We start from the raw sequence: 17,478 nt of genomic DNA, 5'->3' as shown, positions 1-17,478 counted from the left end.
CTCACGGGGATACTCGGTGCCTAACACCAGGAGTCCTGTCCCACCTCCTTAGAGAGAGCCTTAGGGACCCCGAGGAAAGGCGTGGCAGTGCTGTTGGGCAGGGTGCGCCTCGCAGATGTGGTCCATATTTTATTGTCCTGTAACCTGACCTAGGGAGGCCCTCAGTGGTGCAATTAAACACTCAGCTGCTAACCAAAAGGCTGGTGGTTTGAGTCCACCCAGAGGCGCCTTGAGAGAAAGGCCCGGCAGTGTCTTCTGTAAAGATTAACCCATTGCTGTCTAGTCAATTCCGATGCGTAATGACCCTATAGGACAGCAGAACCATCCTGTAGCGTTTCCAAGGTTGTGATCTTTACAGAAGCAGACTGCCACATCTTGCTCCTGCGGAGTGGCTACTGGGTTAGAACTGCCAACATTTTGGTTAGCAGCCAAGCACTTTAACTGCTGCACCACCAGGGCTCCTTTCCATAAAGATTACAGCCTAGAAAACCCTATGGAACAGTTCTGCTCTGGAACCTGTGGGGTCACCATGATTTGGAATCAACAGCAGCAGGCTTGGTTTATTTGGTTTTAACCTGCTCTGGATGGAGACTTGGTGGTTTTTTCCTGCTTGTGCTCTCCGTGGCTTGACTAGGCCCACCTGGCGCCCCGCAGACGCTCGGTAAGTGTCTGGTGACCTCCTTCTTGCTGTCCCTGCAGATGGAAGACGGCCACACTCTCTTCGACTATGACGTTCGCCTGAATGACACCATCCAGCTGCTGGTCCGCCAGAGCCTCGTGCTGCCCCCCAGCAGCAAGGAGCGCGACTCCGAGCTGTCCGACACCGACTCGGGCTGCTGCTTGGGCCAGAGCGAGTCGGACAAGTCGTCCAACCATGGTGAGGCGGCCATAGAGGGCGACGGGAAGGCCGGCTTGGCGGGCGAGGATGCGTGGGACGAGACGGAGCTCGGCCTCTACAAGGTGAGATCCGCACAGCAGGTTCGGGGGCGGCGTCCTCCTGCCTGGCTGGGGGAGAGTTCCTCACTCCCTGCCGGCATCACTGGCTTTGCCATCTGCCTGGCCGGAAGCTCACTGAGTGCAGGCCAGCTCCCTCTCCATCACTGGGGCTGGGCAGCCTCCGTCCTGCAGGGAAAACACCCACGGGCAGTTTCCAGAAGGTTCCTTGTGGGGATATTTTTTTTTTTTTTAGGTGAAATTCATATAATATAGAATCACCATTTTAGAGTATACAGTTCATGGGCATAGTACATTCACGGTATTGTGTAACCGTCACCACTAACTAGCTCCAAAACTTCTTTAGGGCTTAAAACAACAGAAATTTATTCTCTTCACAGTTGGGGAAGCCAGAAGTCTGAAGTGAGGGTGCTGGCAGGGTGGGTTCCTTCTGGAGGCTCCGAGGGAGAATCCATTCCGTGCTTCTCCCCCAGCTGGCAATCCGTGGCCTTTCTTGGCCCGTGGCCGCCCGCAGCTGCTGCCATTGTCTTCCCGTGCGTTTCCCTCTGTGTCGATGTGTCGGATCTCCCTCTCCTTTCTCTCAGGAGGATGCCTTCATTGGATTTGGGGCCCACCCTAAATCCAGAATGATCTCATCTGGAGATCCTTAACTTAATTACATCTGCAAAGACCTCATTTCCAAATAAGGCCACATTCACAGGTACGGGGGATAGGGCGTGGACACACCTCTTTTAGGGGGCCGTTATTTAACCTGCTACACCATCCACTCCAATCTGGCAGCTACGGCCCCGAGTGGTAACCATGGTGTACACCCCCTGCCCCTGGGGTGTTCCTCCCACCGAGGTTCTTCGCTCCCATTCCCATTCCGGAGCTGAGCTGACCGGATCCACCTCAGATGCCATCTGCCTTCACCCAAGTCTGTACGCTCCCAGCAAACCTGTGTCTACTCTCTCACTGATTGTGCCCTCCCCCTTCCCTTCCCCCTTCCCCCTTCCCCCGTCCCACAGATGGAAGGTGACTTCCTTCCAGCCTACTGTCCCAAACCCGTCTCCAGGGTCAGGTACCTCTGTGTTCTTTTGGGAAAACCCTGTCAAAAAGAGTGAGCCTCCCGCTGTGTTCCAAAACATTTTTATCACCCCAAAAGGAGACCCTGTGCCCACTGAGCAGAGGCCCTAGGTAGTGTAAATGGTTAACATGCTTAGCTGCTAACCAAAAGGTTGGAGGTTTGAGTCTACCCAGAGGTGCCTTGGAAGAAAGCCCTGGAGATCTGGTTGTGTGAAAGCAGCCATTGCCAACACTATGGAGCATAGCTCCACTCTGCCATGCATGGGGGCGCCATGAGTCAGAGTCGACTTGACAGCAGCTGGTAACTGGTACCCATTGAGCAGTCAGTCCCCTCCTCCTGATTCCACCCCTCCCCAATTTAAAATACAGGCCCATTTATTGTCGTTTAATTCACACACCATAAAATTCACCCTTTTAAAGTGTACAGTTCAGGGATTTTTGCTAAGTTCACTGAGTTGTGTGGCCATCCTCACAGTGCAGTTTAGGGCATTTTTTTCTCCCTCTGTAGATACCCCATACTCATTGCAGTCACTGCTGGTTACCCTTCCCCCAGCCCCTAAAAAAGCAAAACACAGAACCTATTGCCATAGAGTTGACTCTGACTCACGGCGACCCCACGTGTGTCAGACTAGAGCTGTGCTTCATAGGATTTTCAATGATGGATTTTTTTGGAAATAGATCACCAGGCCTTTCTTCTGAGGTGCCTCTGGGTGGATTCAAACTACCAACCTTTCAGTTAGTAGCCAAGGGCGTAATCATGTGCAGACCCGAGAACTCCCCTGCCCTTAGGCAAGCACTAATCTACTTTCTGTCTCTATGCATTTGCCTGTATGCCAGCATTCTAGACGCTTCGTACAAGTGGGGTCACATAATATTTGTCCCTTTGTGACTGATTTCATTCAGCATAAAAGTTTTCAAGGTTCAACCCTGGGGTGGCACGTATTAGAACCTCATTTCTCTTTATGGCTGAGTAGTAGTCCGCTGTACAGATGGATCCCATTGTGTTAATGCACTCATCTGTGAGGGTCACTTGGGTGGTCGCCACCTGTGAGCAGTGCTGCAGTGAATGTGGGTGTCATGTTGGTATCTAGGGGTTCTTCTGTGACCCTGGAAGGCAAAGTTCTGTGTCAGGGGCCAGCAGATGTCTTCTCTTTGGCCTTTACTGTCGCTGTAAAATACTTGAATTCACTGTCACCACCTAAGAATAAGGAAATGCCACGTAGAGATCCAGGTGTCTAGCTTCTCCTGAAAACTGGGCAGTTCTGGCCTCCCTGGGCCGCTGCCCCTGCTCAGCAGTGTGGCTGGAGCTGAGCGGCAGAGGCCTCGGTTAAGATAATGTGCCTGTCCTCCAGTCTCCCGCTGGCCTTGGGGGGCCTGCTTCCTGCTTTTTCTAAAAATTCCTTTTCAGGGCATACATTGTTGTTGTTGGGTGCTTTCGTTGATTTTTGACTCGTGGTGACCCCATATGACAAAAGTAGAGCCGCCGCATGGGGTTTTCTAGGCTATAATCTTTACAGGAGAAAAGACCTGGCCGTCTGTTCCCATAAAGGTTGCAGCCTAGAAAACCCTATAGAGCAGTTCTCCTCTGTCACATGGGGTGGCCGTGAGTTGGAAACAACTCGATGGCACCTAGCAGCAACAATAATCTTTACAGAAGCAGATTGCCAGGTCTTTCTCCCTCGGAGCTGGAGCCACTGGGTAGCTTTAAACCACCAACCTTTTGGTTAACAGCCAAGTGTTTAACTGTTGCTCACTAGGGCTCCTTTTTCTGATCTATGAGGCTTGGTTTTTTTTCACTTAATAAATGGTGAAGATCTTGTCCTGTTAGCGGATAGCAGTCTACCCCATTCCAGTGACAACAGAATTCCACTGAATGACCCCACTGTCATTCATTTCCCCAGCTCCCCATGATGGACACTTAAGGTTGCAAGTATTTAACCACGAGAAATAATTTTCAGAGGCATGGTCTTCCTTTGATTCTTTTTTAAAAAAGTTATTTTTTCTTAAATCGTGGTAAATACGAAGGAGCCCTGGTAGTATAGTGGTTAAGCACTTGGCTGTTAACCAAAAAAGTCGACGGTTCGAACCCACCATCCACTCTGCGGGAGAAAGGTGTGTCTTGTAAACCCTATGGGGCAGTTCTGGCTCTGTCACATGGGGTTGCTATGAGTCAGAATCCACTTGATGGCAGTGGGTGGGTGGTTTAAATACATATTTAACAAATTGTTTGCTACTTCAACATTCTTCACATGTACAAATTCAATGACAGTACCTAATTCCCTCTTTACTTTTTCTTATAGGCCAGGGGTTCTCACCCTGGGGACCATTTGACACCCCCCTCCCCGTTCCCGGACACCGGGCCATGTTTGGAGACATTTGGTTGTCATGACTGGGAGGGGGGCGCTCCTGGTATCGAGTGGGTGGAGGCCAGGGATGCTGCTCAGCACCCTAGAGTGCACAGGATGCCCCACCCCAGAGAACAATCTGGTCCCCATGCCAGCAGTGCCGAGGGAGAGAGACCCTATGTTAGTTATTTGGAAAAATTGGGTTCAATCCCTAACTCACACCATACATCAGAATAAATTCTTGATGGATTAGCCAGTATAAACCAGGGAGACCCTCCAGCTCCTGTGATTCCCCTCCTTTCTCCTCCCCGCTCGGTGTGTGGATTTAAACGTGGGCAGCATCCTAGGATGTCAGTAGGTCAGATGATTATGGGGCGTAGAGTCTCTTGGGGTGGTCAGTGGAAGCCCCTAACCCAGGGTCCTCACCCAGGGACGATTCTGCCCCCAGGGGACACTGGGCCATGTCTGGGGACATTTGTGGTTGTCATGACTGGGAGGGGTGCTGCTGGCATTGAGTGGGTGGAGGCCAGGGATGCTGCTCGGCACCCCACAGTGCACAGGATGGCCCCGCCCCAGAGAAAGACCCGGCCTCCATGTCAGCAGTGTGCAGGCTGAGAAGCCCTGTTGTAGACGGTTGAGTTTGCACCCAGCCCTGAGCACCATCCCCACCCCCAGCCCGGTGGTCTGGGGCCCTCAGGCCCGAGGACCAGGACGAGCCCGTGTCAATTTTGCTGAACCATGTTCCTTGCCTGGGTTGCAGGTCAACGAATACATCGACGCTCGGGACACGAACATGGGCGCGTGGTTCGAGGCGCAGGTGGTCAGGGTGACCAGGAAGGGACCCTCGCAGGACGAGCCCTGCAGCTCCACCTCCAGCCCGGCCCTGGAGGACGATGTCATCTACCACGTGAAATACGACGAGTGAGTGTCGCTGGGCCAGGGGCTTGTGTCGACTCCTGGGGACACGCCGTCTCTGCAAAGTGTCGTTGGCTCAGTGCCTCCAGGCCTGGAGTTTAGTACCGTCTTGGGGGTGATGAGGAGCGTCTGGGTACCCTGCCTTTCGTGTCCCCAAACAACCCACAAGGCCACCCCCTGGAGGAGCAGCGTGCTGGCCCAAAGCAATGCCGGCTCCTCCTTGGTCCCAGGGAACTTGGTCCTCGTCACCCAGCCTGAATCACGACCCCCGCCCCCAATTTTCCTGTCTTATTTGTACCACTTATTACCACATGAAGTCATCTTAGATCTGGTGTCCCTCTCCTCTACTGGAATGTCAAGGTCCACTCACTGTGCAAATATTTACTGAGTACCTACTGTGTGCCGAGGTTTGGGTGGCACAAATGGTTTGTGCCTGGCTATTAACTTAAAGATCGGCAGTTTGAACCCACTCAACAGTGCTGTAGGAGCCCTGGTGGCACAGTGGTTAAGAGCTCAGCTGCTAACCAAAAGGCTGGCAGTTCAAATCCACCAACTGCTCCTTGGAAACCTTATGGGGCAGTTCTACTCTGTCCTATAGGGTCGCTATGAGTCGGGATCAACTCGATGGCAATGGTTTTGGTTTTAATGGTGCTGTGGAAGAAAGGCCTGGCAATCTGCTTCTGTGCAGGTAACAGCCAAGAAAACCCTGTGGAGCACAGTTCTAGTCTGTAACACATGGGATCGCCGTGAGTTGGAATTGACTCGGCAGCAACAGTTTTTTTTTAAATTGTGAGCCAGGCCCCACGGTGGGCCTGGAGCGTACACACTGGCGAACACAGAGAGCAAACATGCCTGTCTATGTAGAGCTTACATCCTAGGGGGCCCAGGGTCTTAATCTGGTTCCCTGCTGAGTCCCTATGCCTGGAAAAGTGCCTGGCAACGTGAGGCTTAGTTCTGAGAGCTTATCTACTTACTTCCCTGTCTACCTCCCTACCTCCATATCTGTCTAATCTGTCCATCTTAAAAAATCCGTTGCTGTCTAGTCGATTCTGCCTCATGGCGACCCCTCGTGTGTTGGAGTAGAACTGTGCTCCATAGGGCTTTCGATGGCTGTGATCTCTCAGCACTGGATTGCCAGGTCTTTCTTTTGAGACACCTCGGGGTGGATTTGAACCTTAACCTTTTAGTTAGCGGCTGAGTGTGTGAACCATTTATACTACCCAGGGGGTCAGACAGTTGCTGTGGAATCAAATCCGACTCATGACAACCCCATGTGTCAGAGTAGTACTGTGGCTGATTTTTCGGAGGGCCTTTCTTCCGAGGTGCCTCTGGGTGGACTTGATTCGCCAATTTTGTGGTTACCAGCTGAGTGCGTTAAGTGTTCACACCACTGTTTTGGACACCTCGCCGGCACGCGAGATGGTCGGGGAAGGGACCGGGTCCCGTGGTGACGAAGACCATCCCGCCCCGTGCTGTGTGAGACCTCTGTCACCGTGGCCTTTGCCGTTCCCCTTGCCGTTGGCTCTCCTGGTGACGGACATGGTGGGCTCTTCTCAGCTACCCGGAGAACGGCGTGGTCCAGATGAGCTCCCGGGACGTCAGGGCGCGCGCCCGCACCATCCTCCCGTGGCAGGAGCTGGAGGCCGGCCAGGTGGTCATGCTCAACTACAACCCCGACAACCCCAAGGAGCGCGGCTTCTGGTACGACGCCGAGATCCTGCGGAAACGTGAGACCAGGACTGCGCGGGAGCTGTATGCCAACGTCATGCTCGGGTGAGCCAGAGAGTGGACGCCACTGGGCCACCGTCCTTCCTGTTCCCATCCCCTCCCGGGGCCTCAGGCCAGCTCTGAGACTGTGCGAGGCCCTCCTGGGTTGGCCCGTTGCCACAGCCTCTGCCCCGGCCTCCCGGCCTCCCCTCTGGCGCCCCGCTTTCCTTCCTGCTCGCTGCGGGTCATCTTTCCTCCCTTCTTTTCTTCTCGTTGTTTGTTGTTGAGAATGTATGCAGCAGAACAGACACCAGGTCAGCAGGTTCTCCGAATACAGTTCAGAGACATTGATAACATTCCTCGAGTTGTACAACATTCTCACCTTCCTTTTCCAAATTGTTCCTCCCTGATTAGCATAAGCTCACTGCCCCCTAAGCTTCCTGTCTAACCTTTCGAGTTGCTCTTGTCACTCTGATCCCATATAGATCTTAAAAAGCACAATGCTCAAGGCAGACATTCTTTACTAGTTAAGCCAAACTACTGTTTGTCTGGTTTTAAGAAGATGGCAGAAGATAGTTTTGGTTTAAGGTTTAAAGATTATCTCAGGGTGCTAGGCATCTTCCTGAGACGTGTCTGAGCACCTCACACCCCCGCCCAGGAGCAGTGCCCGGCAGGCGAGGTGTTCAAGCTTCTTTTTTTTATTTTGTTTGTTGTTTCAATTCTGGTGAATAGGGAATACGTTCAGATGGTTCAAAATTCCGAAAGTACCAATGATTGCACAGCGAGTATTATCCCTGCTTCCCTGTCTCCTGGCCACCCAGTTCCTATTTCTGGAGGCATCACTGTTACCGGTTTCTTCCTTCCAGGGACATTCTGTGTGTAAACAAGTGTATCTATGTATGTGTACATACACTCAGGCACGCATACACACACATACACACATACATGCACAAATAAATAAAACACAAATAAGGGTACGCTACATCAGGAGTCAGTGAACTACAGTCTGTGGGCCCAAATCTGGCCCCTTGCCTGTTTTTGTAAATAAAGTTTTATTGGCACACAGCCACGCCCATTTGTTTATATATTGTGTGTGGCTGCTTTTGTGCTGTAACGGCAAAGTTGAGTGGTCATGACAGAGACCGTGTTGCTCACAAAGCCGAAAATATTTACTTCTGGCCCTTTCCAGAAACAGTTTACCAAGTCCTGGTCTACCTTGTTTCTATAATTGACAGTATATCTCCATGAGTGATCCGTGTCAGTATCTGAAAAGCTTCCATGATCCTTTATTGCCTACCTCCCCAAGCTACCTTTCAGTTTTTTAAAAATTTTTTGCATATGAGTACTTAAAAGTACAGCTTCTAAATTGAGATTACTGAGATATAATTTACATGTCACAATCTACCGATTCTCAGGGCACTATTTGATGAGTTGTAGTAAATGTATATAAGGAGCCCTGGTGGTATAATGATTAAGCACTAGGCTGCTAACTGAAAGGTTGGTGGTTCGAACCCACCAGTAGCTCCATAGGAGAAAGACCTGACGATCTGCTCCCGTAAAGATTACAGCCTAGGAAACCCTTTGGGGTGGCTCTCCTCTGTCACATGGAGTTGCCCTGAGTCGAAATCGACTCGACGGCACCCAACAAGAAGTAAATGTATACAGTTGTATGACCACCATCACGGTGCAGATTTAAGCACTGCCATCCCCACCAAAGGTTCCCGGGGGCTCATTTGCATTTCATCCTTCTCATCTCCACCCCCAGGCAGCCCTACTCTGCTTTTTGTCTCTCTTGGTTTGCCTTTTCTAGAAACTTCATACGTATGGAATTATACACTCTGCAGTCTTTTGAGTCAGACTTCTTCCACGTCGTGTGCATAAAACATTTATCATTTTAACCACTTTTTAAAAATTTACTTTTTTTATTGTGAGCATATAGATACATACATATTTATACACACACACATACACACACACGCACACACACACGCGCACACACACACGGAGCCCTGGTGGCACAGTGGTTAAGAGCTTGACTGCTAACCAAAAGGTCGGCAGTTCAGATCCACCAGCTGCTCCTTGGAAACCCTATGGAGCGGTTCTACTCTGTCCTGTACAGTTGCTATGGGTTGGAATTGACTCCACAGCAACAGGTACCATCGAGGGGTATGTACACACATATAACAAACCATTTGCCATGTCAACACATTTTACATGTACAATTCCATGACATTGACTACTTTCATCATGCTGTGCAACAATCACCACTCTCGTCTCCAAATGTTTCTGTCACCCCTAACGGAAGCTCAGTGCCCCTAAGCAGTGAGTCCCCTTTTCCCTTCCCCCTGCCACTGGTAACCACTAATAAACTTTGGTCTCTATGAGTTTGCCTATTCCAGATATTTCATATAAGTAGGATTATACAATATGCACCCTTTTATGTCTGGCTTATTTCACTGAGTGTGTTTTCAAGGTTCATCCATGTTGCGGCGCGTATCAGAACTTCGTTTCCCTTCACAGCTGAGTAATGTTCCATGGTATGGATGGGATCACATTTTGCTTGTCCATTCACCTTGGGTTGTTTCCACCTTCTGGTGATTGTGAGTAGTGCAGCGATGAACGTTGGTTTACAGTATCTGTTTGAGTCCCTGCTTTCAGTTCTTTTGGGTATGTACCTAGGAGCGGAATTGCTGGCTTATACAGTAATTCTGTGTTGAACTTTTTGAGGAAGTATAATGTGTTTGAAGCCTGTCTGCTGTCGAGTGGACTGGTACTGTTCCTTATATATATTTTATTGCAGAGTAGTATTTTGCTGTTCTGTATTCTTTCTGAGGGGTACATTGACTGCCCCTATCCTGACATGCATGTTTCTTATCCTGAACAATGCCATAGGAAAAATCCACACATGCTTTTGTCATTTTGCTCATGAAACGTATTTTCCACCCTTTGGCCATTTAAATCCAGGCCTTGCACAACAGACACTGGGGCCTTGGCAGGGCAGGGCTGGCCCAGCCTCCCTGTCCAGCTTCACCGTCTGTCTAATGTGCCAGTTGTCCTGCGCTTGCTCCTTCCGCTCCCGCACTGCCCCTCTGGAAGAGCTTGGCTCAGACTTTGTCCCTCTCTGCACCTTCCTGCCTTCCGTCCCAGGAACAGGCACGGGCTCCCCTGCAGCTGCTCCCGTGGCCTTTCTCTGCCTGGTGGCCTGGGCTCCCGCAAGTAGACAGGTGCAGGAGTCAATGGTAGAGGGTGTACTTTTAGGCAGGGAGTTAACTGCATCGGACAAGGGCTGAGGGGCTTCCGTCCTCTTCAAAGCCCCTAGAGGCAGGGCAGGCCCTGGCCGTGGTCTGTCCTAGCCTCAGTTCACGCAGCTCTGGGGCTCGTCCTCCCATGTGTCCATGGACGTATTTATCGAGTGCCTGTTGTTGCTGTTGTTAGTTACTGCTGAGTCGATTCCAACTCACAGTGACCCCGTGACTGAAAGAACCGCCCCATAGGATCTTCTGACTGTCATCTTTATGAGAGCACATCTCTGAGTCTTTCTTCCGTGAAGCCACTGGGTGAGTTTCAGCTACCACCTTTTGGTTAGCAGCCCAGCGCTCAACCATTGCACCACCAGGGCTCCTTATTGAGCGCCTACTGTGTGCCAAGGCCCGTTCTAGGCATGAGGCTATAGCAGTTATTTTATTCAACCTCGGCACTGCTGACGATGGGGCCGGATCCTTCTCTGGGGTGGGCCGTCCTGTGCACTGTAGGGTGTTGAGAAGCATCCCTGGCCTCCACCCACTCCATGCCAGTAACACTACCCAGTTGTAAAAAAAAAATGTCCCCGGACATTGCTGAATATCCCTCGGTGGCAATCTCTCTCCCTCCTCCCTATTTGCTGTGATCAGGATCCCTCCCCCTCGGCACCCACTGCTGGCACAGGGCTGGATCCTTTCCCCCCAGTCACGCCAACCAAAAATGTCCCCGCCCATCGCCAGGTGTCCTGGGGGTGCACAGTTGCCCCTGGTTGAGAAGCAGGGCGTTACAGCTGTGACGACCTTGCCTCATGGGGCGGCCAGGCCACTTGGCAGCGAACAAACAAACACACCACAGTGCCTGGTCGTGGTGAGTGCTGTGAGGCGGAAACGAAGCAGGGAGCAGGCGAGGGTGCTGGGCGCCTGTGGTGGGAAGAGCTGAGGAACAGCTTCAACATTTGAACCGAGACCTGGAAGAGGTGAGAGCAAGCCACGTGAATGTCCAGGAACAGCATCCCAAGCACACAGCACAGCCAGTGCAAAGGGGCTGGGGCAGGGCTGTGCCGTGAGGAAGCAAGGAGGCCAGTGGGCTGGAGTGGGAGGAAGGAGGCGAGGCCATGGAAGCTGCCAGGGATCTGAGCAGTCAGCATGTGACTTGTTAGTTGCTGCCGAGTTGGCCCCCAACTCATGGCGACCCCATGTGTTATAGAGTAGAACTGTGCTCCATAGGGTTTTCTTTGCTGTCATCTTAACGGAAGCAGATCACCAGGCTTTTCTTCCGCAGTGCTGCTGGGGAGGTTCAAACCGCCAACCTTTGGGCTAGCAGCTGATCGCAAACCGCTACCAGTTGCCATTAAGTCGACCCGGACTTCTGGTGACTCCATGTGTGTCAGAGTAAGAACTGTGCTCCACAGGGTTTTCAATGGCTTGAGTTTTCAGAAGTAGATTGCCAGGCCTTTCTTCCAAGGTGCCTCTGGGTGGACTTGAACCTCTAACCTTTCAGTCAGCAGCTGGGTGCATTCACCTTGCACCACCCTGGGATAGATGTGGTAAGGGATTGGTCTTTGTTCTCTGTTATGGGCAGCCATTCAGAGTGTCAGACTTTGAGCTGTGATGAAAACTCATCACTCTGGCTGCTGAGCAGGGAATGGGCAGCAGGGGGCAGCAGGGAGGGCGGGGAGAAGGCTGCGGTGGCCGGGGAGGTGGGGTGCAAGGTCCTCCGCTTGGGCCATGCTGTGGCAGTGTCCCTGATGCCCTCCAAGGCGGCAGAGGCCTCTCCTGATGCCAGCAACTTGGTCGGGATCCTTCAAGTCTGGGACTGCTCCTTGAGAGGCTCACCCCCACAAGCCCCAGCACTGGGGAATCCGCCATGCCATCCCCTCCTGAGTGATCGGAACAGAGAGAGGCAGACTCTGAAGTCAGGACCCTGGCTGGCGACAGCAGGAAGCCCGGGGACCTACTGCCTGATGACGCCCTCTGCTTGCTCTGCACGTCATTGGTCCCCGGGCAACCAACCAACCCACCAATCACGGTCAAGTCAATTCTGACTCACAGTGATCCCATGTGTGGCGGAGTAGAACTATGCTTCATAGGGTTTTCAAATGGCTGATTTTTTGGAAGTAGCTCACCGGGCCTTTCTTCCGATGTACCTCTGAGTGGATTCAAACCGCCAACCTTTCAGTCAGCAGCCGAGTGCTGAACCATGTGTGCCACTCAGTGAGCTGTGTACATTCGCAGGGGTCGTCCAGATCAGGGTGGCAAACTTCCTGTAAAGGGCCAGATAGTAAATCTTTCTGGCTTTGCAATCCAGGAGGTCTCTATCATGATTATTCACCTCTGTGGTTTTGGGGCAAAAGCAGCCAGAGACGGTGTGTAAACAAATGGATGTGACTGTATACCAATAAAACTTTATTTACAGAAACAAGCGGTGGGCCGGATTTGGCCATGGGCCATAGTTTGCCGACCCCTGTTCTAAATATTCTAAATACAATATATAGACGGTGACTTATGAGCTTCTGTTAGCTGTATTGTTTAGCACCGAAAAGATTCATACCTGTGGGAGAGCAGAGATATATAGTTGAAGCATATAAAAGTATTTTCTAAGCCAGGGCACTAGTATATCAGCTCGGTAGGGGGTGCCACTAAATAAGGGAACTGGTGATAGTGTGAACTGATTTGTGACAACCTTTTTATTAACCTTCCCCTGTCCACCAGTGGTGAGGCATTGGTGGTTCAATGGTAGAATTTTCACCTCTCATGCGGGAGACCCGGGTTTGATTTCCGGCCAGCGCACCTCATGTGCAGCCACCACCCATCTGTCACTGGAGGCTTCTGAGTTACTATGATGCAGAGCAGGCTTGAGCAGAGCTTCTAGACTAAGACAGACTAGGAGGAAAGGCCTGGCATCTACTTTAGAAAATCAGCCCATGAAAACCCTGTGATAGAGCCCTCGGACACCCTTTTAGCTCAGTACTGAAGTCACTCCGAGGTTCAGCCTTCAACCAAAGATGAGACAGACCCATAAAACAAAACGAGAGTAAGTGGGCACACCAGCCCAGGGCCGAGGATGAGAAGGCAGGAGGGGACAGGAAAGCTGATAACAGGGAACCCAAGGTCGAGAAAGGAGAATGTTGACATGCCATGGGGTTAGCAGCCAATGTCACAAAACAATATGTGTATTAATTGTTTAATGACAAATTAATTTGCTCTGTAAACCTTCATCTAAAGTACAGTAAAAAAAAAAAAAAATAACAATTAAAAAAGAAAAAGAAAATCAGCCCATGAAAGCCCTATGGATCACAGAGGTCTGACCTGCAACTGATCACGAGGATGGCGCAGGACGAGGCAGCCTTTCGTTCCGTCGTGCACGGGGTCACCATGAGTCCGGGCTGACTTGATAGCAGTTAACAATAACAACAAAGCTATTAAACACGCACGCACGCACACACACACACATACACACACATACACACAAAATCCCAAGCCTCATTTGGGATCTTGCTCCCAACTCTTCGGCCTGAAAACAGAAGTGAGGACGGCCCTTCATCCTCCGTCTCGTTCTGTGGGGTCTCCTTCACTGTGTGTCTGGGAGGAAGCACTTGGGAGGGAGGATTTTGATCATAATGGCCAAGGAAAGGCTCAGCTGTTTCCAAAAAAAGTGATTTACGCTCAATGTTTCTGAACATTGTGTCTCAGACCCGCCTGCTTCTGCAAAGCAAGGACAAAACGGGCCACTTGGCAGAAACCCAGGCCCTTAAAAATGTTGGCACCAGTATTTTTTTTTTTTTAAATATATAATATTTTTTGAGGTTGTTGAGAATATACAGAGCAAAACATACACCAGTCCAACAATCGATTACATCCTTCAAGTTGTGCAAACATTCTCACCCTCTGTTTCCGAGTTGTTCCTCCCCATTGACATAAACTCGCCACCCCTCAGCTTCCTGTCTAAACTTCCCAGTTGCTGTTGTCAGTTTGATCCCTTTAGATAGTTCTTCGAACGGGCACCGTGCTCAAGGCAGACATTCTGTACTAGTTAGGCTAAATTGTTGCTTGGTTTTAAGAAGACATCAGGGGATAGTTTTGGTTTAAGGTTTAAAGGTTACGTCAGGGCCACAGTTGTGGGGGAGACGCCAGTGTTCTTAAGGCAGAGTGTGGGGTAGGGCTGGTGTGGGAGTTAGAAGGAAAAGACTCAGCATATTAGTTCCTCAGGGCTGCTGAAACAAAGTCCAGGTGGCTTAGAAGAGTAGATACTGTCTCACAGCCCTGGAGGCCAGGAGTCTGGAACTGAGGTATCAGCAGGGCCATGCTCTCTGAAGGCTCTAGGGGAGGGTCATTCCTCGTCCCTCCCAGCTTCTCGTGGCCCCAGGCGTTTCTTGGCTTATGGCCGCATCGCTCCAGTCTGCCTCCGTCTTCACGTGGCCACCCTCCCCCTATGTCTGTATCTCTTCTCCTTTTTTATAGGGACACCAGTCCTATTGGATTAAGGCTCACCCTTCTCCAGTAGAAAGGAGCCCTGGTGGCACAACAGTTAAGCACTCAGCTGCTAACTGAATGGTTGGTGATTTGTACCAACTCAGTCACTCCGAGGGAGAAAGACCTGGTGATCTGCTCCCACAAAGATGACAGCCTAGGAAACCCTATGGGGCAGTTCTACTGTGTCACATGGGGGTCACTGTGAGTCGGAAACGACTGGACAGCATCCAACAGAAACACCCAGTCCTATGGGCTCCGGACCCGCCTTACTCCGGCACCGCGCCTGTTAACTGATAATGTCTGCAGAGACCCTATTTCCAAATAAGGTCACACTGACGGCTACAGGGGTCAGAGCTTCAACATATATCTTTGGGGGGCACCGTTTTTCCGATAACACTCAGTTTGCACTTGGTGACACTACTGAGTGGCTCTGAGTCAGTCACTCCATCTCTCTAGCTCAGATTCCTGGATTGCACAGCTGGGGCTGGCCAGGATCAGGGCCCCAAATGCAGACGCTCAGGGGGGCTGGGCAGAGCTGGAGGGAACAGAGTGCGGGTCCCATTGAGAGCGGCAGCTGCGCCGGGTCTAGCTTATTGGTGCTGGGGGACTGTCAGCCTTCAGTTTTCTGAGAGAAGCGGACAATTAGAATTATTCTATGGAATTGGATTTGTAAAGATGGGTGACTGATGCAGTTATTTTAAACATTTGAAAATCTGACGTGGGTGCGGGGCCCTGCCCTACCGGAAGCACAGCCACCTCTTCTGTAACCAACCAACGACCCCGACTCGGAGCGACTCACACGGGCGTCAGCGCATAACTGCGCTCCATAGGGTTTTCCGTGGCTGCGTTTTCAGGAGTAGATGGCTTTCTCCTGGGGCAGGAGAGAGGCCTGCAGATAGCAGGCAAGCGGGGTGCTTTCTTGGGGAGAGACGCAGGAAGCGGCTGCTGTCGGGCGAGAGGCCTGCCAGGCGACGAGTCTCAGAGAGGTGACAGTGCTCTGCTCCCGCCTTGTGCACCCTGAGCGCAGCCGGCCTGACGCCACGGCTGACTCCCTGGGCTGCAAGAATCCACAGGGTACTGTGTTAGACTCATTGGTTCTCATCTTCCAGCATTGTATTGGACAATAATCTGTTGTGATCCATAGGGCTGTCACTGGCTGATTTTTGGAAGTAGATCTCCAGGCCTTTCTTGCTAGTCTGTCTCAGTCTCAAAGCTCCACTGAAACCTGCCAACCACGGGTGATCCTGCTGGTGTTTAAAATACCAGTGGTACAGCTTCCAGCATCACAGCAGCATGCAAGCCACCATGGATGACACACCGACAGATGGGTGAGGGTCATTAGCTTTAGTTAAACTTTATTTGGAGATCATCGTAGGTTCTCTTGCAGTTTTAAGAAATAATCCAGAGCAATCTCCTGTGCCCGTTACCCAGTTGCCTCCAAGGGTAACATCTTGTAAAACTCTAGTCAATGTCACAGCCAGAAAATTGACACAGATACAGTAAAAAAAATCCAGGACGTTTCCATTTCCTTAGGGGTCTATCCTGTTCCCCCACGTGGGCCTCCGCTCCCTGCACCCCAGACCCTGAACTCAGGCAAACCACTGATCTGTTCTCCTTCTATGTAATTTTCTAGTCTCAACAACATTGTTTAAATGAAATTCAGACGGAGCGTAATCTTTGGGATTGGCGTTTTTTTCACTCAGCATAATTCTCCAGAGATTCATCCAAGTTGTTCCATGTATCAGTTGCTTGTTCTTTTTTATTGTTGATACGTATTCCGTGGTGGAGGACAGTGGTGGTTCAGGGGTAGAATTCTCGCCTTCTGTGCAGAAGACCCGGGTTTGATTCCTGGCTAATATACCTCAAATGCAGCCACCACCCGTCTGTCAGGGGATGTGTTGCTAGGATGCTGAACAGGTTTCTGTGGAACTTCAGACTAAGACTGGGTCTACTTCTAAAAATCCGCCAAGGAAAACCCTGTAGGTCACAACTGTCCATCCCTTTTGTACATGGGGTTGCCATGAGTCGGAGGCTGACTCAACAGCGGCTGACGACGTAACGTTCCATGGTATGGACGAACCATAGTTTATTTAGCCTTCCACCTGTTGAAGGACATCTGTGTCGGTCCCGGTTTTTGGCTATTATAAATAAAGCTGCTATAAACATTTACGTACAAGGTTTTGTGTGAACATAAGTCCTCGTTTCTCTGGGGTAAATGCCCAGGAGTGCAATTGCTGAGTTGTATGTTAAGCGTTCAAGTAGTTTCTAAGAAACTGCCCAACTGCTTTCCGGAGCGGCTGCACCATTTTACGTGCCCACCAGCCGTGGGTGGAGGTCCAGTTTCTCTGCGTCCTCGCCAGCATTTGCTGTCAGCGTTCTGGAGTTTAGCCATTGTAATAGGTGTGAAGTGGCGGGTCATTGTTCGAATGTGTAATCCTAGTGACTTGTGATGTGGAGCATCTCCTCGTCCGGTAATTGTTTTCTCTGGTGAGGTGTCTGTTCAGACCTTTTGTCCATTTTTTAATTGGGTTGTTTGTTTTTATAAAGAGGTCTCCAAGCCTTTCTTCTGAGGCACTTCCGGGTGTACCCAAACTACTAATCTTTTGGTTAGGAACTGAACACATTAACCGCTGTATCACCCAGGGACTCCTTTGTGTATATATATATATACACCTACACACACACAGGAATCCTGGTGGTGCAGTGGCTAAGAGCTCAGCTGCCAACTAAAAGTCGGCAGTCCGAACCCACCAGCCGCTCCTTGGAAATCCTATGGGGTA

At 50.9% G+C, this 17,478-nt stretch overlaps 1 protein-coding gene across 1 annotated transcript in view; it reads left to right on the top strand.

Moving 5' to 3' along the window:
- Positions 1-17,478, top strand: part of UHRF1 (ubiquitin like with PHD and ring finger domains 1) — a 41,919-nt gene that overhangs the window by 6,330 nt on the left and 18,111 nt on the right. Inside the window, exons 2-4 of the mRNA XM_004378440.3 lie at positions 700-960; positions 5,125-5,285; positions 6,837-7,052. Of these exons, the coding sequence (XP_004378497.1) occupies positions 700-960; positions 5,125-5,285; positions 6,837-7,052 (638 nt within the window). The remainder of the gene's footprint in view (positions 1-699; positions 961-5,124; positions 5,286-6,836; positions 7,053-17,478) is intronic.

Source organism: Trichechus manatus, unplaced genomic scaffold (assembly GCF_000243295.1).
Source record: "Trichechus manatus latirostris isolate Lorelei unplaced genomic scaffold, TriManLat1.0 scaffold00057, whole genome shotgun sequence".
In the NCBI taxonomy this organism is placed as follows: domain Eukaryota; kingdom Metazoa; phylum Chordata; class Mammalia; order Sirenia; family Trichechidae; genus Trichechus; species Trichechus manatus.
Note: the sequence above shows the minus strand (reverse complement) of the source record. Positions and strands in the feature narration are given on the sequence as shown.